Source organism: Danio rerio, chromosome 20 (genome assembly GCF_049306965.1).
Source record: "Danio rerio strain Tuebingen ecotype United States chromosome 20, GRCz12tu, whole genome shotgun sequence".
Classification (NCBI taxonomy): Eukaryota; Metazoa; Chordata; class Actinopteri; order Cypriniformes; family Danionidae; genus Danio; species Danio rerio.
In genome coordinates, this window is record NC_133195.1 from 44,983,181 (window position 1) to 45,010,000 (window position 26,820).

The window sequence follows — 26,820 nt, forward strand, 5'->3', positions numbered from 1 at the left end:
GTTTTTGTTTTTTGTTACAGTTTTTGTAGGATTAGGGATGCAGAATTAGATCACACTTTATAACTCCTAATGAACAGTTAAAGACTGTAATACTTTAGTTTAGGTCACAATTCATGCTAATAACTACTGGTTTATTACTTGACTGTTATTAAGATATTAACAGTTCATTATTAGTTATGAAGATCACACTTTACAATAAGGTTCATTAGTTAATGTTAATTAATGTATTTACTGACATGAACAAACAATGAACAATACATTTACTACTGTATTTGTTCATGTTAGTTAACGTTAGTTAATGAAAATACACTTGTTCATTGTTAGTTCATGTTAACTCATGGTGCGTTATCTAATGTTAACACGCATGGACTTAAATGTTAATAATGCATTAGTAAATGTTCAATTATGATTAATAAATGCTGTACAAGTGTTGTTCATGATTAGTTCATGTTAGTAAATGCATTAGCTAATGAACCTTATTGTGAAGTGTTACCATTATGAAGTATGATCTCATTCTGCATCCCTAATCCTACCCAAAGCCTAAACCCAACTTCTACCTTACTATTAATAAACAGCTAATTAGTTATTAATTAAGCTAGTAGTGTTAGTTAATGGCTTTGTTGGCCTAAGCTAAAGTGTTACCTGATTTTTTTTTTTTTCAATAAAGGAAAACATTTTAAAATGACCCCTTTGCATTGTTGGCTTATTAAGCATAACTGGTTTTGTAAATGCACTAATTGTATATCTTTGTGTGTGTGTGTGTGTTTTTCACAGGCAAGAGTGTAAGAAATTGCGTGAGGAGCTGCGTGAAGATCATGAAGAGGATAAAAGGTCAGCGCTCACCCAGCTGGCCCAGAATAAAGATCAGGAGCTCTGCTCGGCCAGAGAGAGTTGGCAAAGGAAGGTGGAGGATCTCCTGGAGCAGGTCAGAAACACAGTAGCGCAAACACATTTCTGATTCTGACATAAACCTGTCTGGGATCATTTGTGCTGCTCAAGAATTGTGTAAAACAGCTGAGAATTTCATATATCATTTGCTGGCTGTTTACTCGGATTACATAAATCAACAAGGACAACATTTTCAGCTAAAACATCTTCTTTAATGCTTTACTGAGGAGAAAACCCACAATACTTATTGAATGTCCTGAGGGTGATGAAATTAACGGCATATTTGTTTTCCTGTGTTCACACCAGATGCGTTTTGCATGAATAAATTGTGCTATTCGCGTGTAAATAGACTCAGGACTATTTTAAGTTTACTCGCTTCATTCGCGCAACAAATTTACTTTATTGGCGTGACTAACTCACTTCACTATAGACGCGAATTCGCATCATGTGCAGGGCTTCTGTCTGCTCTGTGACTCTAGTTTCATTGCTAAATGGCTAACATGGATTTTATTTAGAGAGTAGCTGTGCTTTATGTGCTTTAGGAAGGCTGAAAAACAGTGTAGATTAGTTTCCCGCCAGGTGTTGCTAGGCGGTTCTGTGTTCTGAGTGATTGCTAGGTGGTTGCTAAGGCATTGCATAGTGTTTGGTAGGTAGTTGCTAGGTGTTTGCTAAGGCTTTGCTAGACGGTTGCTATGGTATTCTGAGTGGTTGCTAAGGTGTTAGTAGGTTGTTCTGAGTGGTTGCTAAGGCATTGCTATGGCGTTCTGAGCCGTTGCTAAAGCGTTGTTAGGCGGTTGCTAGGCAGTTGCTAGGGTGTTTTAAGTGGTTTCTAAGTGGTTGCTAGGGTGTTCTGAGTATTTGCTAGGCTCTTGCTAGGATGTTCTAGGTCATTGCTAAGGTGTTGCTAGATGGTTGCTTGGGTGTTCCGAGTGATTCTAGGTGGTTGCTAAGGCATTGCTAGGGTGTACTGAGGGGTTGCTATGACATTGCTAGAGTGTTTTAAGTGGTTGCTAAGGTGTTGCTAGGTGGTTGCTTGGGTGTTTTAAGTGATTGTTGGGCCGGTTAATCCTAGGCGGTTACTAAGGTGATCGGAGTGTTTGCTAGGTGGTTGCTAAGGCTATGCTATGGTGTTCTGACTGGTAGCTAAAGCATTGCTAGGCGGTTGCTAGAGTGTTTTAAGTGATTGTTGGGCCGGTCAATCCTAGGCGGTTACTAAGGTGATCGGAGTGTTTGCTAGGTGGTTGCTAAGGCTATGCTATGGTGTTCTGACTGGTAGCTAAAGCATTGCTAGGCGGTTGCTAGGGTGTTTTAAGTGGTTGCTAAGGTGTTGCTAGGCAGTTGCTATGTTAAAATACAGTGCATATTGTACAGACTTAACAGCAAACATTTTTGGGGTGAACTATCCCTATAAGATTTGAAACTTCTATTTAATTTTATTAATCTAGAACGATCTACTGTATAGACCTTTTTCTAACTCAATGGAGTGTGTATGGATGTTTCCCAGTACTATGTTGCAGCTGGAAGGGCATCCGCTGCGTAAAATATATGCTGGATAAGTTTGCGGTTCATTCTGCTGTGGCGACCCCTGATTAATAAAGGGACTAAGCCGAAAAGAAAATGAATAAATAAATAAATAAATAAGTATTTTCCATTTCAAAATGAAACATTTAAAAATGGCACATTTAATATGTGATTATAAAGTGCTTAATAATTGCATTTATTTACAATTTCTCTTTTTATATCTACAGATTTATTTGTTTTATCTGTTGAGGAATACAGTTCTGTAAATATTAATTTTGTGATCAATATTTAATTCACATTTTTATTTCATTTCTAATTAGTTTTTATTATCAGGCCCCTAATTCAATGTTTTTTTCTAATGATTAAATTATGGCATTGTTCACATTTACTTTTAACTATTTTAGTGTTGTTTTCTCATGTTTATTAATCAATATTGCTAATTAACTAAGTTATTAAAGTATTATTATAATTATAAGTAGGGTTTGGGATAGTAATTTTATTATTATTAGTAATTTTATTCAACAATGAAACAAAAGTGAGCAAATAAAAAAAATAAAAAGACGTTAAAGTCATTTATAGCCTTACAAAACATTTGTCAAGGCTATGTTTGTTTGAGCAGGACGACTCAGCAACACTGGCTTAGCCAATTCTTTAAATATGAACTGGCAATGTGTGTTTATGTGACCAGTAGCAGATGGAGGGATTATTCAGAAAACCTCACAGTTAGTTTTTGCAGATCTGTTGGCTTGAAGTGTTTATCAGAAAAATAACACAAAATAGCTACAAGTTAACTCCAGACAAAGAACTCTATATGAGGAATGCATGTTTTTTTATTGAACTGCACACTCCAAAGACACTTCATAAAACGTGAGTGGAATGTAACAGTAGTTGAAAATCCACCTCTCATCCGCACTTTAATATTAACAGTTATTGCAGATATATCCTTGGGCTACCCTCTGTGCATTTTTTATATGCTGAACTCTCATTTCTGCTTGCTTAGATTATGTTTTTCGACTACTATTGCATTTGTACTGTGCAGACAGGAACTGCATAGAGCTTTTTTGTTGTTTTAGTAATCAAATCAGACCCAAAAAGGCAGCTTTTAAAGACATAAAGCTGTTTACAAAATTGTGTGATTTGATTAGTTCTAAATTAAAATATGGCCTTTAAAACTTTTTTCTGAACTCATTTATTAGCTCTTGAAGCTGTCTGTTATTTTGGGATGGGGTAAAAGATTGCATTATGTTGACAGAGCTCTGAGATGGCCATGGTGAAATAATTAAGCAAGAAATTAAGTAGTTCACTGAACATTTTAAAAAATTCACTGGAAATAGTATGTAAATTCTTTCAGTGGAATGCTGAAAACCTTATCTTGCTTACTGTTTTGGATGTATACAATACAAATTATGACTTAGTCTGTATATTGCTGCTTATAGTGCATAAAATAAAAATACTGAAAGCACTTCAACTAAGTTTACAGTATTATTTACATTATTTTACATCATTTATGCACAATTTAGGTTTTTGTATACTGTAGGCTCGAAAATGATGCAGAAAGTTATTCATTTGATGCATGGTTTAATATCAATCACAAGTTCAGCAAGGCGCAAGGCTCAGTAATAGGACCTTCGTTTTTACCCTGTAAATGCTTCCCATGGAGGATTTAATTAACTTTTGAAACAAGTTTATTTTCATACAGACCGACCTCACACATACAGACCTTTCCGTTGTATGTGTGAACAGGTCCTTTTTGAAAATACCGGTAAATTCGTTCTGGCTATTTTCCGGAAAGAAAAGTTGTAACATTGCCGGCAATTTGTCGGAATCCTGCGCTGTGTGAATGCAGAAGGAAGATTGCCGTAATAAGCGCGTGCACGTCTAGAACGTGCTGACGTGAGACGTCTGCTTTAGCCAATCACAACAGTCAGACGCATTTACGTCCACGCGGTTTGTGAGAATAAAAGCCTTTGAATATTTTTCCAGACACATTTAGCTGCTAGAAGTTAGTCAGATCACGTGCGAAAGTGATCCTGCGAAAGTTGTTCACAATATTGATCATCCACAGAGTTTGTAATTTAGTCAAATGTTTACAAATACAAGCGCAGCCGTTTAAAGCTCATTTGTGGTGAATGATGTCAGAATTTACCGGTATTTTGGAATGGATGTGTGAATGCTCTTTTCCGGAAAATTTCCGTAACGTCCTCGCCTGTGTGAACAGCGCTTTTTTGAATATACCGGTAAAGTCGTTCTGGAAATTTTCCAGATATTTACTGGTATCACTGTGTGAAAGGGGCTATTGTTACGTATACAATTTTATCCCTTCTTGGCCTAATGAACAATACTAATCCAAAAAAACAGAGACCAGTGTCAAAAGTAGGGCTCGCGTGCAAAAGTTATCCCCATTATAGCCTTTGATTTGGCCCACCATTCCATTTGAGAGGATAGTATGATGAATTTTTGGTTTGTGTTATGGTTAAGCTACAAAGAAAAGCAAACTGAAATTAAATGTTTCAATCAAATGTTAATGAATCTGATTTTTTTTAAATGTACATACTGTCACTCGACGGATAGAAGACTATGCAGAAGACATCAGCAGGCAAATCAGGGCAAAAACTAGTCTAATTATGTTATAAATTAGATTGTTTTGTTTATACTGTAATACGTTTATTGCACGTATTACATTCTAAAAAATACTGTTTTAGTTAATATAAAGCAATGTTTTCTAGTCATTTTTAAACATTATTAAAAAAAATTAGGAAATTACCCACGGTAATTTGCCCCACCTATGTTTACCTTTGGTTCACTAGCTTCAATCAAGTTTGGTTTTTGGCCCTTTATAAGAAAAACGTTGGGCACCCCTCCACAAAATCTCTACTTGAAGTAATACTGTTTAGAAAACTATTTTACTCCTGGAACGTGGCTATTTAATTAAAGTCTTTCATTTGAGAAAAAAAATATATCTGTTTAATTATATCTTAATGTCCAATCCATAAAGGATATGTATTCATGATCTTGAAGCTAAAATATTGTAATGCAAAGTAAGCCAAATCATCTCCAGTTAGTATAAAAAGCAGCAGAGTTCTTATAAGAATGAAGAAGTATGAGCATATTAGCCCAGCTCTGTCAACACACGTTTTTTTCTAAACATGATATATTCAGGTTTGTGGTGAATATATAACAATGGTGTGAGGGAGCCATCAGCAAAGGCATGAATACAATGAAAATCCAGATGCTGGAAGCGTAGTCGGAAACGGGCAAGGTCAATACAAATGTTAGGGCAGTCCAATACAAGCAAGCAAACTGAGTCCAAAATCCAAAGAAACAGTGGTCAACCGGCAGACAATAGATCATAACGATGAGGCAAACACAATGATAAAGAAACTCTCGGTAAGGCAGTGAACTGGAAATAGTCCGCAACAAGAATGTCTACATAGTGGGTTGATATGCGATGGTGATCAGAACTACCACAGAGAAAACACACAGTTTATATTCTGGCGGTGGGATCATGAATGAGTATCTGCCACATTCTTTACAAATGGTGAACCCAGACATTTTAAAGCAAGTCAACCTTGGTGAAATAGCGAGCCTACTCTCAAACTAAAGCAGTTCTTTACAATATATGAAGTAAAAATAGGAAAGCAAATGTTAACAAAGAAACTACATTATCTTAATAATTACCGAAGGTGAAAATTTTGAAAAACAAATACGAGCAGAAAATGGCAACACAAGCTCACTGTGTTAAAGCACAGGCTTATGAATATACATATTCGTAAATATTTGTTTGACTACAGTTTCTGAATAAAATGATTGCTACGAGGCAGTATGGTGCTAACTTTGATCCTTTTTACAATAATGATATTTATAGGGACATATTAACGAGAAAAAAAAAAAAAAAAACGATTAAGTTCTTTGCATAACACCAAGTAAATAACACAAAACTACTTAATGGTGTCTATGGTTTGTAGCTTATTGAAATCATTTGCCTAACGTGTCTATCTCCAAATGGGCAACTTTTCTGATGTGGCCAAATTGCTCAATAGCTCACTTTGCCTTGTACATGTGATGCAGAGCACTCAGGGTTCAATTCAATTCAATTCAGCTTTATTTGTATAGCGCTTTTACAATGTAGATTGTGTCAAAGCAGCTTCACACAAATGGTCATAGTAACTAGAACAGTGTGGTTCAGGTTTTAGTGTTTAAGTTCAGTTCAGTTCAGTTTAGCTCAGTTCAGTGTGATTTAATCATTACTGAGAGTTCAAACACTGAAGAGCCAATTCATCGATGCGTAGCTCTACCAATCCTGAACCATGCGAGGCAGTGGCGACAGCGGAGAGGGAAAAAAAACTTCAAGTCCAGTGAAGCACAGTTTCACAAAAGACATAAAAGCAATGCAAAAGCAAGGTAAAACTGTGGCCATGGTGCACTTTTCTCTCATGTTTGCTTTTGAAAACACTATTGGTTGGTTTTAGGGAGGGGTTTAGGTCAGTGGTTCGCTGGTGATCTATAATCAAGGCGCCGCTGTGTATAAGGTCAAATCAGGACATGTATCTGAAACATACAACTAATTGTAGCCTAAGTAACGTATTTCAGATTCGCAAAAAAATATAGACAGCACCTTCCACTGGATTTATCATCAGAAACATGCAACAAAATGCACGCAAAGCAATGTAATTGGCCTTTCACAAAAATATTGTTATTTTCAAAAAGCCTCTGATAAATCCAAATTAAAAATGTGAATTAAAATAGTTTTTAATGGAAATTTGATCTGTTACATACATTATAACTAGTTAGATAGCATTTAAACTGCATGTTGCAAGACCTGCTCACCAATTAGATATTCTCTAGATGGATGTAATAATAATTTTCAACATTAATCACAAGATTACAAGGCAACAATTCAGATTTTTTTCTTCTTCAAGATATTTAATTAAGCTCTGTTCAGTGACCTCCTGATGTCTGCACTTTGTTTTATAGATAATTATTTTTTCCATGGTCTACTTGTCCTTGCCTAGAGTGTGGAAATAGAGTTTTACAGATGGGAAAAAAAAACTCAGGCTGAAAAATGACAAGGCGATGAAAACATTTCAAGCTCTCTGTTTGAGACCTTATGCAAGTCCCCATTCGAAACCCACTGAAAACCACAGGGTCCTCAGGCAATCACTTTTCCCTCAGTGTAGAGCATAACTCTTCTCACACCATTTAAGCTACGCTAGTTATTGATGTCTCAGATCATGAGGCGTATTGAGAAGGGGCACCATTATATTTCCAAGCATTCAATCTTACGGTTTTTTGCATGGCTTGAAGAAGCGACCCGAACAACACCTAGAGATGAGAGTATTAGAGACTCTGTGGTGAGTTCTTTTAAATTAAGCTAGTAAAAGAACATGCTAGCAGCATCATAACAATTTCTGATCAAGCTTTGTATAGAGACGAGACTTCAGCCAAGACCTCTTGTTCTTTTATATCCTTTGTTATATATAAGTATGGGTCAGAATAAGTACTGTATGTTTCATTTCATGTTTAATCCTTTTTCAAATATTTCCCAAGTGTTGTTTAACAGAGCAATGAAATTTCACAGTGTTTCCTATAATATTTGTTTCTTGTGCAGAAAGTTTATTTCTTTTATGTCTTTTAGTTTGGCTATATACAGTATATAAATATACTAAATATAGTTGATGTGTAAAAATAGTTTGATGTGTAGTTGCTTATTTCATGTCATCTTTTATAATGAGATATTTTAATGTATTTGTAAATGTAATTTTAATCTACATTTACTAAGGGTGTCACCATCCTCCAAATCCTCGATTCGATTTCATTTTCGATTCTAAAGGCACGATTCGATTCGATTATGAATAATTAATGAATGACCAATTAATTATTTGTAGCCTACCGTTTAAACTACCTGACCTGCATGGTCTTTGTTTTATCCATAAACAAATCATACAGTAAATGAATAAAGGCAGGATACACACATAATTACCAGCTGTCAATCACTTTTTCTGCGGGACTCGTGAATAGGCAGTGATCTGTGTTGTTATAATGGCGTCCGTAAAAAAGAGGCACAACCAACAGGAACCAGCCAACAGTATCTGAGGTGTTCGCTAAAATTACTAAGAACAAGTGAGTGAAAGATTAAAGCAGTCCTCTGACTTTTCGAGCGCATGGCTGTGTGCGTCTGTGTCTGTGTGGTCACGTGATGTGCATTTTTTGAGGTAGAGAGGAGGGAGGGCTGCTCAGAAATGCTACACGCCACTGTGGATGTCAAATCGTTGTCGTTCTAAAATGCCATTTAAAAACAAAGACAGTGTTAACAGGGCCTGAGTGTGTACTTTCGCGAGCAGATTTGTAACGGGGGCGGGCGGAGGATCTCGATGCCGGTGTTGTCTACCGGACGAACCGTACGTAATACGTACAAAGCAGAGCTTGCAAAACTGTGTTTTTTTGTCGACAGCACGAACGTTGTCAACATAACTCACTGGAAATCCAAAATGCTTACACACCGGCGACTTCATTGAAAGAGGAGAGGATTTAAGCTCTGTCGACCGGTCTCCTGCTTGTGCAGTTTAACAAGCCTTTTTTCTTCCCACTTGGCAAGCCAAGCTGACGTGACATGGGGGCGTGGCAGCATCGACGATTCTATTTTTTGATTCGATAATCGAAATTGAGCATAAATTTTGATCGATTTGGATTAAAAATCGATTAAAAATCGAAAAATCCAAAATTAAAAATCGAAATCGTGACACCCCTAACATTTACCATAAAATGCTAATTAATTACAGTTTTTAATCAATAACTGCTCATGAATTTAGCAGAAATATAACTTCATGTTATAGTGTTTGTCGATATGTGGCAGCTAACTTGATTACCTTTTTTTTGGGCTCATGTTGTGACTCTTGAGTGGGAGTGTAATACTTGGCTCGCCAATAGTTTTATTTTAGAAATTCAATTTTTTGCTTTGGACACATTCTTCCAACTGAGCTTTCATGCTTTTTAGATCATTGTGTTTAGGACAGGTACAGTGTTTTACTCGCCCATTCTATATGCACCAAATGTTAGAATTGTTAAAATTTGTATTATAATAGTGAATGTATTTAAAGAGGGCTGCAAGGTGGCGCAGTGGGTAGCACAATTGCCTCACAGCAAGAAGGTCGCTGGTTTGAGCCCCAGCTGGGTCAGTTGGCGTTTTTGTGTGGAGTTTGCATGTTCTCCCTGTGTTGGCGTGGGTTTTGTCCCGGTGCTCCGGTTTCCCCCACATTTCCAAAGACATGCTATGGGTGAATTGGGTAAGCTTAATTGTCCGTAGTGTATGTGTGTATGTAGATGTTTCCCAGTGATGGTTTGCAGCTGGAAGGGCATCCGCTGTGTAAAACATATGCTGGATAAGTTGGCGGTTCATTCCACTGTGGCGACCCCAGATAAATAAAGGGACTAAGCCGAAAAGAAAATGACTGAATTAATGAATATTTAAAGAGATAGGTCACAATGAAATCATGCCATAATTTTCTTACCCTTTGTTTGTATTTAATTATTTAGTTTTTACTATGGAAGTCAATGGTTACAGGTTTCTCAAAATATATTTGGTGTTGGACATAACAAAATTAAAATACTCAAAATGGTTTGGAACAAGAAAATGGTAAGAAAAGGGAGAAAAGTGTGACTATTTTAATTTCTGAATGAACTATTCATTTAATGGTGGCAGAAGCTGTTCTCTCAAATCAGGAATAAACTCCCTGCTACTTTCTATACAAATAATTACAGCACATCAATACAATTGCATCAGATTTAGTGTGTGACTCCAGTTGTATCTTGAAATTTTAGCTTAAATTCATTCATTTTCCTTCAGCTTAATCTTTATTTCAGCGGTTGCCCCGGCGAAATGAACCACCAACTATTCCAGCATATGTTTTACGCAGCAGATGCCCTTCCAGCCGCAACCAATTATTTGGAAACACCTATACACTCTCATAGACACACACACTCATACACTACAGAAAATCTTTGTTTATTCAATTCACCTGTACCGCATGTCTTCGGACTGTGGGGGAAACATGCAAATTCATCTACGAAATGCCAACTGGTCCAGCTGGAACTCAAACCAGTGACCTTCTTGCTGTGAGGTGACAGTGCTAACCACTGAGCCACCTTGCTGCCATTTTAGCTCAAATGATCGTTTAATATTACTTGCACACAGATGCATTTCTTATTGTCAGCTTCAGTGTATAATTGGTCTGCTTTCATCATCGTGAGCGTTATTGTTTTATTTACGTGTACTGTATACTGTATGAGTGCTCAGTTTTTTTCAGCCAGCCGAGACTGTTTCTTTCTCAGAGCTCTAAATATGTCAGATCAAGTCTTGTTGCCACGGTGAGGTTTATAGAGCTTATTGGCGAAGAGAATACAGTCACTGCTGAAACGTCACCCATCATCAGCACTAGTGCACTAGATAAAGCACAAGACCTTCATGAGGACAATCAATCTTATAGTAATATTTGTTTTATTAGCTCAATACAGCATTTTGCAGTGACTCATTTTAAATAGATGATTCAGCTAATTTTATCAAGTATCTATTAAGAGGTTCAGGGCTATGAGCCCAACTAAAGCAAACACTTTTCTCCATGATGGTGACTTTAGTCTATGTGATCCTTATATGTTTTGAGGTAACTGGGCCATGTTTGCCATATTTCTTATGGGCTGCTTTAGGCTCAAATCCACATTAGCCATAGCTTGCTGTGCCGAATATTCGCCAAAAGTGGCCCACATTAGTTTTAGTATAACTGGGCCCCATTTGCCATATCTTCTCTAGGCCACTTTAGGCTCATAGCCGCAATAGCCAGAGCTTACTGTGCCGAATATTTGCCAAAAGTGGCCCACGTATTTCTTAAGGTATCTGGGCCACATTTGCACCTACACGTGTGAGCCACTTTAGGTTTAGACCCAGGTTACGCTTAAATGACTAGACCACTATTTTGCCAACTGTTGCCCACATTTGTCCTCTGTCATTTGGGCCAAATTTATAAATTTCTACATGGGCCACATTGGGCTCACATTCAGATTACATTTTGCCATAAGTGCCAAATCTTTGCCTTACATGGCCCATATATGAATTTGAATCACTTCAGGCTCACATTCATTTTGTCTGGGTCGAAGGAATACCACCAGTGCCGCATAACTGCCTAAAGTGGCCCACATTCGTATGCTATCTGGGTAGGGATAGACAGACAGACAGACAGACAGACAGACAGACAGACAGACAGATAGATAGATAGATAGATAGATAGATAGATAGATAGATAGATAGATAGATAGATAGATAGATAGATAGATAGATAGATAGATAGATAGATAGATAGATAGATAGATAGATAGATAGATAGATAGATAGATATAGATAGATGATAAACAGACAGACAGATAGACAGATAGATAGACAGACAGACAGACAGACAGACAGACAGACAGACAGACAGACAGACAGACAGACCACAGACAGACAGACAGACAGACAACAGACAGACAGACAGACAGACAGACAGATAGACAGATAGATAGATAGACATATAGATAGATAGATAGATAGATAGATAGATAGATAGATAGATAGATAGATAGATAGATAGATGATAAACAGACAGACAGATAGACAGATAGATAGACAGACAGACAGACAGACAGACAGACAGACAGACAGACAGACAGACAGACAGACCACAGACAGACAGACAGACAGACAGACAGACAGACAGACAGACAGACAGACAGACAGACAGACAGACAGACAGACAGACAGACAGACAGACAGACAGACAGATAGATAGATAGATAGATAGATAGATAGATAGATAGATAGATAGATAGATAGATAGATAGATAGATAGATAGATAGATAGATGATAAACAGACAGACAGATAGACAGATAGATAGACAGACAGACAGACAGACAGACAGACAGACAGACCACAGACAGACAGACAGACAACAGACAGACAGACAGACAGACAGACAGACAGACAGACAGACAGACAGACAGACAGACAGACAGACAGACAGACAGACAGACAGACAGACAGATAGATAGATAGATAGATAGATAGGTAGATAGATAGATAGATAGATAGATAGATAGATAGATAGATAGATAGATAGATAGATAGATAGATAGATAGATAGATAGATAGATAGATAGATAGATAGATAGATAGATAGATAGATAGATAGATAGATAGATAGATAGATATAAATATGCTGAATAAAATAACATGCAGATCTGCAAGTAAGTAGGTAAGTTAAAAAGTAGGTAGATAGATAGAAGTTAACCAACTTTTTAGCAGGTAACTTTCTCCATTTCCTCAAGTGTAAAAATCGATTTTTCTGATTACAACCTGGGTTTATATTTTGTCATTGTCAGCAGAACACCGATGCTGATATCCAGGCATACTGAAACCACTTCCTACTGGCATGAAAATGAAATTATTCGCTGATGCAACGACAAGCACAGCATCGTTGTATTGCCTGTACAAGTGTAGGATTGTTGGTGCGTATGACGTATTAAAACCCTCTCTTTCTGTCAGTCTCCAGTCATACAAGACCTACCGTAGAATAATTGACTGAGCCCTCCTGCCTCAACACAGCCAATCCCAGGAAATGTCATTCATGGAAGTGCATTAATAAAAACTCAAAATGACCCCCAGCTCCTTCAGAGCATATTCACTGTCAAAAAAGTTGAAACTGTAAGTAATATATATATATATATATATATATATATATATATATATATATATATATATATATATATATTACAAAAGGTGAAATATGTTATGAATGAAGATGAGATGCAATAACTTCCATTGAACTGTAAACAGTCAGCAATTAAATTTAAAAACAGGCTGGAAATAATGAAGTGATTTTATTCTCCTCACATCTTTATTCTCTTATTTTCCTTGTCTTTATTCCTTAAGTCTAATTAGAATTACCAGTTTACTTTCAGCAGACCACGAATAACCTCAAAGATGAAAAAGTGTAAGTGTAGCTTAATAGTCACCTGCATCTATACATCAAATTAATAAAGTAATCAAATATCACTCTTTTTCTTTGCAGCATTAAATGCACAGTATGTAATTTTAGGTGCTAAAAGGTGCGTTTTTACAACAAACAAAGGTGTATTTTGATGAAGTTGTGACTGTATGGGATCATGGAGGTTGTGGTTTTTATAATATTCTATGGAAATATATCTATGTCCTATGAGCTTTTCATATTCAAAACATATTATCATGGTAGTGTGAAGTGTAAAGCTGCCTTTCCACTGCACACAACATTTGGACACGACTGTCGGAAAATGTTCTTTTTCCAGAAAATTGCTGAAACAAATTTACCGATATATTCAAAAATGATCCCTGTATTGCAAAGTTTGTATGTGTGAAAGGGACTATCGTGGTTTTAGAGGAAAGGAAGGTTATTCGGATGCTTTTTATAATCATTGGAAGCCAAAATGAAAAATAGTCTCTCATTACTGCATACTATTTGTATATCAAGGATCAACTCATGTGCTCCAACCTATAGATTGGTGACCATATCAGACCCCATGTTTGTCTGCCCACCTTATTCCAGATGTTCCTTTTAGACTTGAATTTACAGCCACATACTGATCTCACGCTTCAATTCACAGAGGAGCCAGTGCCAGTGCCAGTGAGTGTTTGCACACAGAAGCCTGTTAGCAGCTTGTGGAAATACAAATGCTGCTTGCGTAAGCAGACTTTTTTTTTCGGTTTATCCTCTTGTGGTGTTTTCAAGGAGCGTGTTTTGCAATGTTTAGCTAATTAGCGGTGGTTGCTAAAAAAAGGCTCTATTACTGTTACTCATATATAAGGGAAAATTCTGGATTCATGTCACTAGGTTTAAAGGGCTAACTAGCATCTGGACACAAAAATGAAAATGTCTCTGTTTTCTCACCCTCAAGTGGGTTCAAATCTTTATGCGTTTCTTTTTTCTGTTGAACACAAATGACAATATTTTTAAAATGCTGGAAAGTGGTAACCTTTGAGATCTATATTAGAAAAATAAATATTATAGAAATCAATGGTTACAGATTTCTCACATACGCCCAATCATCCATGCATCAATCTAAATTTTGTTGTTGTTGTTTTTTTTTTTGTTTTTTTTTTGGTTAGAATAGTTTTTTTTTCTGATTTAAACAATTGAAGTGTGAATAAATGATGACAGACATAATTCAGACACCAATATAAGTTTTCTCTCTTTTTTATTCATAATTTTTATACTTGAATAAATTTTTTGAAGTTCTATTTTAATGTTTTTTTTATTTGTGTGAATATTATTATTATTAATATTATTAATATTATTATTATCACATTGTTTTTTTATTTAACATTTTTTATTTCTTTTTACGAGAAACATAATTTATTCTATTTTATTTTGTTTTATTTTATTTTATTTTATTTTATTTTATTTTATTTTATTTTATTTTATTTTATTTTATTTTATTTTATTTTGTGGTTGTTACATTATTTATCAAATCCTGTTGTTTGATACAATCTGGAATTAAACCAGTTGGGATGTTTCAGTTTTAAAATCAAAAACCTTGGGAATGCCCTAAATTATTTGATTATTGGGCTAAAATATTTAAAACTTTGAAAGATTTGTTCGACATAGATCTGAATACAAATCCACTCCTGCCAATTTTGGGGTTGGCAGTTGATGCTAACCTTTCAGTAATGGTATGAAAGGCTTTAACTTTTGCTCCTTAACTAGCAAGACGTCTCATCCTATAAAAGTGAAAGCATGTCTCTCCACCCTCATTTGATGCAGGAATAAAAGTGTTCACTTGCATTAAATTGGAAAAAAATTGACCATCACTTACTGGTTCTTTTTTTTTTTTTTTTCTTTGAGTTGTACCGCCCCTGTTTAGATTATCTGCTGACTAACTCTCTTCGTTCTTAAGCTGAGCAATATTATATGAACATTTATTTATTTTTTTATTAATTTATTTATCTTTATTATTATTATTATTATTATTATACATTTTTGACGTTAATTATGTTTATTTAGCTTTTTCAATGGGAAGTTATAGGCTGTTGAGGGAGGAAAGTGTGTATTTGGGGTAGTGTCAACAACAACATGGAAGGATAATTATAAAAAGAATGTTGTAATTGGTGTTTCGTGTAAAAAACCTAATAAAATAATTTTGACATAAAACAAAAACCACCAACATCCCATTCATTAAGATGTTTACGATAGTATTCCTTTTTTATCTTCATTATTCATTATCTGTGTGTGCAGATCTCGCTGCTGAAGCAGAGTCTGGAGATGCAGCTCTCGCAGTCGCAGCACTCTCTGCAGCAGCTGCAGGCTCAGTTCAGTCAGGAGCGGGAACACCTGGGCCAGCAGCTGGAGGAGATGGAGATGGAGCACCAGCACAGACAGCAGCGGCTGCAGGAGGCTCACTGCTGTGCCATACAGGACATGCAGGAGGCCCGTAAGCATGACCTCAAGGTAACACTTTATCTATTCAGTCATTTCTCGTGGTTTATTTTTGTCTTATGTACAGCACTTTTGGTCTTGTGACTGTTTTTAGATGTGCTTCATAAATAAATGGACTTGAACACTTATGTTAACACATATTAAATGAACACTTGCAGAAATGTCCAGACAGTCTGTGAACCAATGGCTTAGAATAGTGCATAGGTATGCAATTTGGAATGCGTCTCATTTTTTCATACTGACACCTGTCATTGTTAGACGGTTAACAACAGTAGCTAAGGGCGAGTGGTGCATACCAGTTCAGTAGGTCAGCAAATCTTCATCAAATACACTTGTATTATACACAAAGACATCTCTTTTTGGAAAGGACACAACTCCTCAACGTTTCTGTTTTTGACTGTAATGTAATAGCGTGCATCTTTCGTAAAGCTGTTTGAAACGATATTTATTGTGAAAAGCACTATACAAATAACTTGAATTGAATAAATCTCCATAATCGCAATTATTTCAAAGACGATCAATCATTCCGTCCCACATCTCTGAATAAGCTGCAGACTCTGTGGGTTAATGCCGGTTGAACGCTGCTTCTGCTGTAATGTGGGCTTTATCCAGGACCTGGTGACTCCAGGGGAGTGAATCTCTCGCTCCGGCTGGAAGCGATTGCCTTGAGCTGAGCTGAAGTAGCTCCACACCGCAGGCCTGGAGATGAAGGCTGTGAAAGGGACAGCAGGAATGAACACTGCTTGAATAACTGCTGATAACTTGAGATTGACTTGCCGAATGCAGCATCAAGCAGAATCACAGGCTTCACTTCACGCTTTCAGACCACAGAGGAAACAGTTAAGCTGCAGAGGTTGGCTTATTGTGATGCCATGAAGCAGCAAATGCTCTCTCTCTCTCTCTCTCTCTCTCTCTCTCTCTCTCTCTCTCTCTCTCTCTCTCTCTGTCTCTCTCTCTCTCTCTCTCTGTCTCTCTCTCTCTCTCTCTCTCTCTCGCTCTCTCTCTCTCTCTCTCTCTATATATATATATATATATATATATATATATATATATATATATATATATATATATATATACAGTTAAAGTCAGAATTATTAGCCCCCCTTTGATTATTTTTTCTTTTTTGAATATTTCCTAAATTATGATAAACAGAGCAAGGACATTTAATTTTTTAAAAACCATTTTAGGGACAAAATTATTAGCCCCTTTAAGCATTTTTTTTTCGATAGTCCACAGAACAAACCATCATTTTACAATTACTTGCCTAATTACCCTTACCTGCCTAGTTAACCTTATTAACCTAGTTAAGCCTTTAATGTCACTTTAAGCTGTGTAGAAGTGTCTTGAAAAATATCTAGTAAAATGTTATTTACTGTCATCATGGCAAAGATAAATTAAGTCAGTTATTAGAAATGAGTAGGACCACCTTTTGCATTCAGAACTGCCTTTGATTGATACTAACGGACTTAAAGTGTACCAAGAAAATATCCCCCACACCATTGCCACCAGCCTGAACCGTTGATACAAGGCAGTATAAATCCAGGCTTTCATGTTGTTGATGCCAAATTCTAACTCTAGCATCCGAGTACAATAGAAGGTAGTAAGTAATTTTTAAAAAATGCAGTTTATTGAGAGATTCGTCAGGCAGGCAAAAGGTCAAAACAGGGACAGACAGGAGCATGCACATAATCCAAAAGTGTAGTCAGAGTACAGATTTGGACAAGGCAAGGAAAGGAAACGCTTCACAATGCTTACTTGCAGTATAACAAGACTCAGCAAAGAGTGTGTGTGAATGAGGTCTTCTTTATAGCCCTAATGTGCGTCCCAAATCATATACTTATGCACCATGCTACATCATTTTGTAGTATAAATAGTGTAAGTAGTGCGTTCACACTGAAAACTCTAAAAATAGTAAGTGCACTTTAATTACCCAGATGATGCACTTATTTGACCGCTAAAATAAAGCGTGGAATGATGGACACTTCACGCACTCAACGACCACAGCTTTGCTCACATAACGGAAGGAAAAGAGCTCATGTTAGAATACTTTTTTTTATTTTGGATTGTGAGAGCAAAATTCTTCTACGAGAGTGATTATACTGCCTCCCGATAATGAATGAGGTTATATCCAGGTATTATTTGGTTCTATGGTCATTTATTTCACTAATTTGGTAAATGTCAAAGGTCATCAGGGAAACGGTTTGAATTTTTGCTCAGTAAAAAAAAAAAACATCAGTGTTCCATTTGGAACGACACTACATACATATGTAGTGTCATTTGGGACATAGTAATCAATTAATCAGTCCATCATGAGCCTCCAGCTGTGTGTGTGTGTAATCAGGAATGAAGAACAGGTGTGTGAGTGCAAATACTTCTGGGAGTTGTATTTCATACAGTGGCAGATGTGAGGTTCTCCAGCGATCTGCACAGGCTAGATTGCTGATCATCGTGACACTATTTTGTACTTATGGCTAAGACAAAAGAAATGTGCTATTAGAAATGTATTATTAAAACTATCATGTTTTAAAATGTGTTTAAAAATATCAGCACATGGGAAATATTTTTTAAAAGATTCACAATTTAACAGTGTTCATTTTAATTTGGTCTTCAACTGTTTAAAGCAATATTCAATAATGCTACAGAATGTGCAACGTCTCTTCAAAGTGTCCACTATGACAGACATCTGTGGTCAGAAAGCCTGCCTATTTTTGTGCTGAATTTGGCAGGACGAGATTGGCTCTGAAGTCACTTCTCAATTTACAGTTTATTTCAGCAAACTGCTGTGTAATGCTTTTCATTGCTCCATGTCACAGCTGGTCTATCAGCAAAATTACATGTGATAACACCAGCTGACCTCAATTACCAATTTGACCTACTGTCCAGGACAAACCACATCTGGCCAAATAAACCTCCTCCACCTGCTGCCAATGGACAATCCGTTTATCTAGCAATGATGTGATTAGGAAATACACACACTGAGGTGAATCGTTTACAGTGAGCCAGCATGGCACAGTTTTTACCTCTAATCTGATGTTAATGTAACAAATACAATTCTCATTGGTTCTGTGTTTGTAAATGATTTGTGTATTTTACTTTTTACTAAGATGGCATGTACAGTTGAAGTCAGAATTACTAGCCCTCCTGAATTATCTAGTATATTTTCCCACAATTTCTGTATAATGGAAAGAAGATTTTTTTAACACATTTCTAAATATAAAAGTTTTTATAACTCATTTCTAATAACTGATTTATTTAATCTTTGCCATGATGAAAGTAAATATTTGACTAGATATTTTCAAGATACTAGTATTTAGCTTAAAGTGACATTTAAAGGCTTAACTATAGTTAATTAGGCAAGTTATGGCAATTATGTAAATTATTGTATGACGATGGTTTGTTCTGTAGACAATCGGAAAAAAAAAATATTGCTTAAGGGGGTTAATAATATTGACCATGGTTTAAAAAAATTTAAAACTGCTTTTATTCTAGCCAAAATAAAACAAATAAGACTTAATTACTGTAAAAATAATACTGTAAAATAATACTGTGGAAATACTGTAAAAATACCTTGCTCTGTTAAACATCATTTAGGAAAATTAATATTTTTATCCATTTCTCAGTGCATAAAGGTAATATATTTTGGTGCATTTAAACAAAACAGATTGATTAAACAGATACATTTATTGAAATAATATTTTAGTTCTTAGGAATTGAAAAAAATACATTTAAATTCATGCAATATATTGGAACAAAATTATAAACTACAGATTAAAAATTCAACAAAATTCTAAATATTTTTTTGTTTCTCTTGATTTTTGCTCTTTAAGAAAATGTCATATTTTTTCCCTAACAATTCGATTAAATTCAAAGAGTTTTATTAGCCTGACTTGTCAAATATTGTCAAAGCCATTGCAGATTACATAAACAATTGTAATCTATAGTGATATATAAACTGATTATATTATACATACATACACTCACCGGACACTTTATTAGGTACACCTTACTAGTACCAGGTTGGACCCCTTTTTGCGTTCAGAACTGGCTTAATCCTTCGTGTCATAGATTCAACAAGGTACTGGAAATCAGAGATCCTCAAAGATTTTAGTGCATATTAACATGATAGCATCACACAGTTGCTGCAGATTTGTCGGCTGCACATCCATGATACAAATCTCCTGTTCCACCACATCCTAAAGGTGCTCTATTGGATTGAGATTTGGTGACTGTGGAGGCCATTTGAGTACAGTGAGCGTGAGTGTTCAAGAAACCAGTCTGAGATGATTCACGCTTCATGACGTGGTGCGTTATCCTGCTGAAAGTAGCCATCAGAAGATGGGAACACTGTGGTCATAAAGGATGGACATGGTCAGCAACAATACTCAGGTGCCTAAATGCATTGAGTTGCTGCCATGTGATTGGCTGATTAGAAATTTGCATTAACCAGCAAATGGACAGCTGTACCTAATAAAGTGGCCGGTACATACATGCATATACATACATTAAAAAAATTCAAATTGTCATAAGTATACACACAAATAAGAAAAAAAGACTAATATGATTATTTAAAAAATAATGAAAGAGAAAGAAATAAAAATAAAATATAATGAAGTACAATACACGACTGTACATTCATTCTGATTGTTTGTAATAATGTTTCTGGCAAAAAGCAATCTCACACACTACAAGTAAAACAAACACTACACAAGCCCTTGTTGCTTTGTGAGTGTGTTGGCTGTGTTTTTTGGCATTACCATTCTTGCATTGATGCATGATGTAAATCTGATATCATCCACACACAGCAGTAATTCACATGTTGATGAGTCTGGCAGATGTAAGAGATTTAAGAGCAAGTATAATTGCTATATGTGAGCAGTTCTTACTCAGCTGCCATTAAAATAAGCCTCCTGTCCTCGTTTCGTTGATGTAATGAGTGGCCATCCAGCAGAAAGGGTTATGAAATCTCATTTAATAGCGTTCTGCTTCAGAGCACCATTTCTGGTGGATGCACAGGCCCGTTTATTGACTGCTGTTTAATTATCATCAGCGCTTCAGTGGTTTAGACCTGTTATAATCATTCACAACATCCACATCAGCATCTCTCTCCGCAAAAACAAAGTCATTTGGAGGAATAGGTCTTTTTCAGTAGGAATGCAGGCTCGGTGGTTAGCACTGTCACCTCAAAGCAAGAAGGTTGCTGGTTGGAGTCTCGGCTGGGCCAGTTGGCATTTCTTAATGAAGTTTGCATGTTCTCCCTGCGTTCGCGTGGATTTCCTCTAGGTGCTCCTGTTTCCCCCACAGTCCAAAGACATGCACTATCGGTGAATTAGGTGAACTAAATTGGCCGTAGTGTATGAGTTTGTGTATGAATGAGAGTGTGTATGGGTTGCTGCTGGAAAGGCATCCGCTACATAAAGGGATAATGCTGGGATAGTTAGCGATTCATTCCGCTGTGGCGACCTCTGAAATAGAGACTAAGCTGGAGGAAAATGAATGAATGAATGAACAGGAATGCATATTTTATAGTCTTTTGAACAAGTTTTTATGATAAATCTATTTTGTTTGTATGTTTTATTTTGACTACAAGTTAATTGAAAACTAAAAATGATTTATTAATGTTGATATATAATAAAACAGACTAATGTTTTATGATTTTTAATTCATTAAAAAATGTTTAAATTGCCACAAATTAAAAACTGAAATAAAATTAATCTGCAAAAGTTTAAATTAAAAAACAATAATTGTTGTTGAATAGATTACATGTTCATGGTTTTAATTAACTTTTGATTACTACAAAAGAAAAAACCCAAAAAAAAACTACAACAAAAATAATTTTGTTATTTTATAATCATTTTAATTTCGTTTTAATTCTAATTATATTAAATTGTATTTTAAGTAATAATTATTTTATTTTAATCATTCATTAAATTTCCTTTAGGTTAGTCCCTTAACCAGAGCAAAATGCCTATTTAATTTAATTTTACTTAATTTTATTTTACTTTATTTAGAATTTTTTTTATTTTATTTTATTAAATTTTATTTGAATCATTCATAAATTTTCACTTAGTTTAGTCCCTTAACCACAGTGGAATTAACTTCCTTTTGTATCTTTTTATTTTTTTTTTATATTTTATTTTATTTTAATTAAATTTTATTTTATTTTAATTAATAATTATTTTATTTTAATCATTCATTAAATTTCGTTTGGCTAAGTCACTTGGCCACAGTGGAATTAACTGCCTATTTACTTTGATTAATTTAATTAAATTAAATGTATTTTATTTTATTCTATTTTAACTTAGTTTTTTGTCTTTTTATTTTTATTTTAATCATTCGTTCCTTTTCCTTCGGCTTAGTCCCTTTTTTACCAGGGGTTGCCACAGCCACCTATTGCCACCTATTTTATTTTATTGTAGTTAGAATTCAGTTGTTTGTTGTTGTTTTTTATAATTGTATTCATTCATTCTTTTTTTTTCTTTTTTTTTTTGGCTTAGTTCCTTAGCCACAGTGGAATGAACTGTATTTATTTTTTTTTATTTTTTTTTATTTTATTTATTTATTTATTTATTTATTTATTTTTTCTTTATTAAGGTGAAAACTGAAAATGGAATTAAAAAAAAAAATTTATTCAATTAAATAAAACGTTTTATGATTTTCTATTAATTTGATTTTTTGATTGCTAAATAAATATAAAGTGACATTTAAAAAAACAATGTTCAATAGAATAAATATTTATGGTTTCAATTAACTGGTTATATGAACTTGAACTGATTTCTACAAAATAAAAAAAATAAAAAAACAACAGAATTTTTTATTATTATTTTTTATTATTTTGGTAGTTAAATTAAGGATGCTTCAAATAAAAAAACTAAATATTTTATTTTATCTCAGATCGAACATGCTTTTTTGGTTTCTACAAATGAAAAGCTTAAAATAAACAGAATCTAGAAAGGTGAAAAATGGACTTTCGAAAGAAAATAAAGTATTCATTTATTCTTAATCTTCATTTATTGTAATAAAATTAAATATTTCTCACAATTTTTTCTATCCATTAGACATGCTTTTAATGTCTACAGATTAAAAACTACATTAAAATAATTTACACAAATGTAAATGAAAAAAAAATGCAGTTGCTGTTGGATTAAATACATTTACATGGTCTCTTTTAACTAGATTTCCTTACTGGCAACTACACTGTAAAAAAAAAAACAAATTCTGGTCGACTTAAATTTTTAAGCTGAATCAAATTAACTTTAAAAGTCTATTAAACTTATATTAAGTTAAAACAGCTTGCATAACTTATACAATTAAGTTAGAGCATGAATAATTTAGTATAATAAGTTACACTGACCTATAAACAAATACTGTCACGACTAATTGATCATATATATTTTTTAGTGTACAAATTAAAGACTCAGTCCAGGAAAATAAAAGCAGGAATGATTTCATTTTAGTGGTAAAAAGGATTTAGGTTAATATCTAAATTGGAAATCCTTTTTGATTTGTTAAAAAAATTCATCTTAAGGAAAAATGTTTGGAATTTTTTTTTTTAAATGTCTTGAAAAATGTTCAATTGAATAAGTTGTCATGAGTTTAATGAGGATCAGTGCTTCAGTGTGCTTCAGACGCTGGAATATTTTCATACACATCTGCATCATCATCATCTCGATATTGAGCTTTGAAGCTTTTTTTCTTCATTCAGAGGAACACAGCTGTTAATGGTCTGCGGAGGAGAAGGAAAAAAAATGGAGCCTGAAACTAAAACCATTCCTCCATCTGAGATCTCGCTCTAAAAAGCACCTCAGCCTCCTCCTGGAGCTCTTTTTTATCTTTCTTTTTTTGCTGATATCAAGCACTGGTTTTCAGCCATCTGGAAAGAACAGGCTTGTGTGTGTGTGTCTGTGTGTCCAGATCACTCACTGCGTCTGAAGGAGAGTGAATGAAGAGACCTGGAGCTTTCAGAGCTGCTGTTTGCTCTTTTTACGTCTTCAGATGTGGCTCATGCAAACATAGAATTGACTTGCTTTCAATTAACTGGGGTTATGGGTTACTATGGTGTCTAGGGCAAGTGCAGCATTTAGAAAATAATGTTAGTATTGCTGGGTAAAATGGATAGGTAGAAATGAAGAAGGGGATAGTAAATTAGATTTAATTTGAAAAAAATAGATTGTTGTTGGATAGAATACACATTTGTGGTTTCATTTAACTGTATATACTTATTGGTTACAAAAAAATAAAAAACAGCCAAAAAAAATGGACAGAATATTTATTTTATTTTATTGCAGTTAAATTAAGTAAGCTTTGAGATTGTAATTAACAAACAATATGTTATTTTATTTATTTATTTATTTATTCATTTATTTATTATTATTTTTATGGCATTAAATTAAGTAATCTTTTTGGTTTAATTAAAATATTTATTTTATTTAGTTTAATTAAGTAACTGTTTTGGTTTAATTAAATAATTTAATTTAATTAATTCTTTTTATTTTATGTTATTTTTTTATTTAATTTTTAATTTATTTATTTATTTATTTTTGTGGCATTAAATTAGGTAACCTTTCTGGTTTAATTAAGAATATTTTATTTTATTTTAAATTTTATTTTATTTTTATTTTTATTTTTTTTTTCAAATGAATGTTCACAGTTCAAAAATAATTCCAAAAAATTCTGTTAAACCTTAAATTAAGTAACCTTTTTGGTTTCATTAAAATATTTATTTTATTTTATTTTATTAAGTAACTGTTTTGGTTTAAAAATATTTAATTTAATTTAAATGTATTTTATTTTATTTTTTTATTTTTTTTTCATTTGTTTTATTTTATTTTATTTTATTATTATTCATTTATTTTTTATTTTATTTTGTGGCATTAAATTAGGTAACCTTTCTGGTTTAATTAAGAATATTTTATTTTATTTTATTTAAAAATTTATTTTATTTTTATTTTAAAATGAATATTCACAGTTCAAAAATAATTCCCCAGTTGTTTTTCCATGTTTATAAAAAAACATTTTTAATTTAATTTAATGTAATTAACATTTTCTTTGAATAACTTTTTCAAAATTTCAAATAAATTATAAAATATAAATATAAAAATATATATGTTTTACATTTACTTTAAAATTGTATTACTTTTATCCAAAGCAGCTTACAAATGAGAACCATAGTAGTAATAAATAATAATTTTTAAATATAAAATATTGATTTTATGAATTCATGATTTGAATTGCTGCATAATTTGCGTGTTTAAATGCTTTTTAATTACTGCAAAATAAAAGCAGAAAAATAAGTTGAATAAAAAAATCATTCATTCGTTTTCTCTTTTTTCATTTTCTTAGTCCCTTTATTAACCTGGGGTTGCCACAGCAGAATGAACCGCCAGCTTATCCAGCATATGTTTTACACGGCGGATGCCCTTCCAGCTGCGACCCAGTACTGGGAAACTGATTTTTAATGACCACAGAGAGTCAGGGCCTTGGTTTAACTTGTCATCCGAAAGATGGCGCTCACTAAGTTCCCTACACTGGGGCATTAAGACCCACACAGACCTCAAGTTGAGTGCCCCCTGCTGGTCTCATTAACACCACTTCCGACAGCAACCTAGCTTTCCCATGAGGTCTCTCATCCGGGTACTGACCGGGCACAGCCCTGCTTAGCTTCAGTGAGATTAAAAAGTGAGGGGTTTTCGAGCAGCTGATCATGAAAAGTAGTGTATTACTTTTGTGGTTTCTTAGCTTCAACTTATCAGTCTTAACTTGAAGCATCATAAAACTGCCTTTAGTGGATTGAAAACAGATTGCCAGTTTGCAGACCTTTTATGAGGTAAACTACATTAAGTGCTGACCAAAGCTAAATACAGTAAATTTAATTTCAGAAGACACAGGAGAGATCTTTTCTATGCTACTTTATCTGTCTATAAGGCCAACACTGAGCTTTTGTTTGGCTCACAAACAGCCTCTGTTCACTGATTCACAGATCAAACAGTTTTCAGTATATAGTCACTGATGTTTTCCTTTAAATACAATCTAAGGCTTATTTTCAGAATGTAGTCATCCTTTAGGTATTCAAGATTAGGTAGGGATTAGTTTGTACCACATAGTTACAGTGATTTTATCAAAATATTTTTTTAGTGGAAAAGGGATTGTATTAGACTAAGTGCCTTTATTGTATTTAAAAAATAAAAATAAAAACAATAATAATTATTATTATAATTGTTGTTGTATGATATTATGATAATCATAATACATATGAAAGATTGATGATTTTATGCTTAGACAGTGGTTATTGTTTGTTTGATTAATTTAATATTTTTATTATCAATTATTCATATTAGGAGTATTTTTACCACATTGTTTTTGTTGTTGTTGTCTGTTTGTTGAATAGTTTTTTTCATTATTACACTAATATTATTTCACACGTTTGGTTATTAAGATTATTACTTATATAATACTAATAAATATTGTTAAATAATGCAAATAAAAATTACAACAAAAATTATTTAACCAAGTTACAATATTTTTATCATCATCAACAACAACAATAATAACTATAATATAATAATAATAACATCAACAACAATAATAGAAAAAAATATAATAACAACAATAATAGTATTTGTTGTTCTTGTTGTATGAAACTATAATTATCCTAATATGAAAGATTATTGATTTTATGCTTAGACAGTGGTTACTGTTTGCTTAATTAATTGATTATTTGTTAATGTAATCATAGAGTTTCGTTATTAATATTAAGAGTAAATTTGTTTTGTTTTCTACCACAGTGTCGGTGTTGTTGTTGTTGTTGTTGTTGTTGTTGTTGTTGTTGTTGTTGTTGTTGTTGTTGTTGTCTGTTTGTTGAATTGTTTCTTTACACTATTATTATTTCATATGTATTTGATTATTAAGATTATTACTTATAT

General features: G+C 33.9%; 1 protein-coding gene across 4 annotated transcripts in view; it reads left to right on the plus strand.

The window, feature by feature from the left end:
* fam184ab (family with sequence similarity 184 member Ab) overlaps positions 1-26,820 on the plus strand; it is a 250,893-nt gene that overhangs the window by 139,937 nt on the left and 84,136 nt on the right. For 2 of the 4 annotated variants that reach the window (XM_678210.10, XM_005170195.6), the window contains exons 10-11: positions 775-925; positions 15,701-15,913. In XM_678210.10, the coding sequence (XP_683302.2) occupies positions 775-925; positions 15,701-15,913 (364 nt within the window). Of the gene's footprint in view, positions 1-774; positions 2,016-2,093; positions 4,244-15,700; positions 15,914-26,820 lie in introns of those variants that run through there. The other 2 variants (XR_012396026.1, XR_012396027.1) reach the window with 2 other exon arrangements.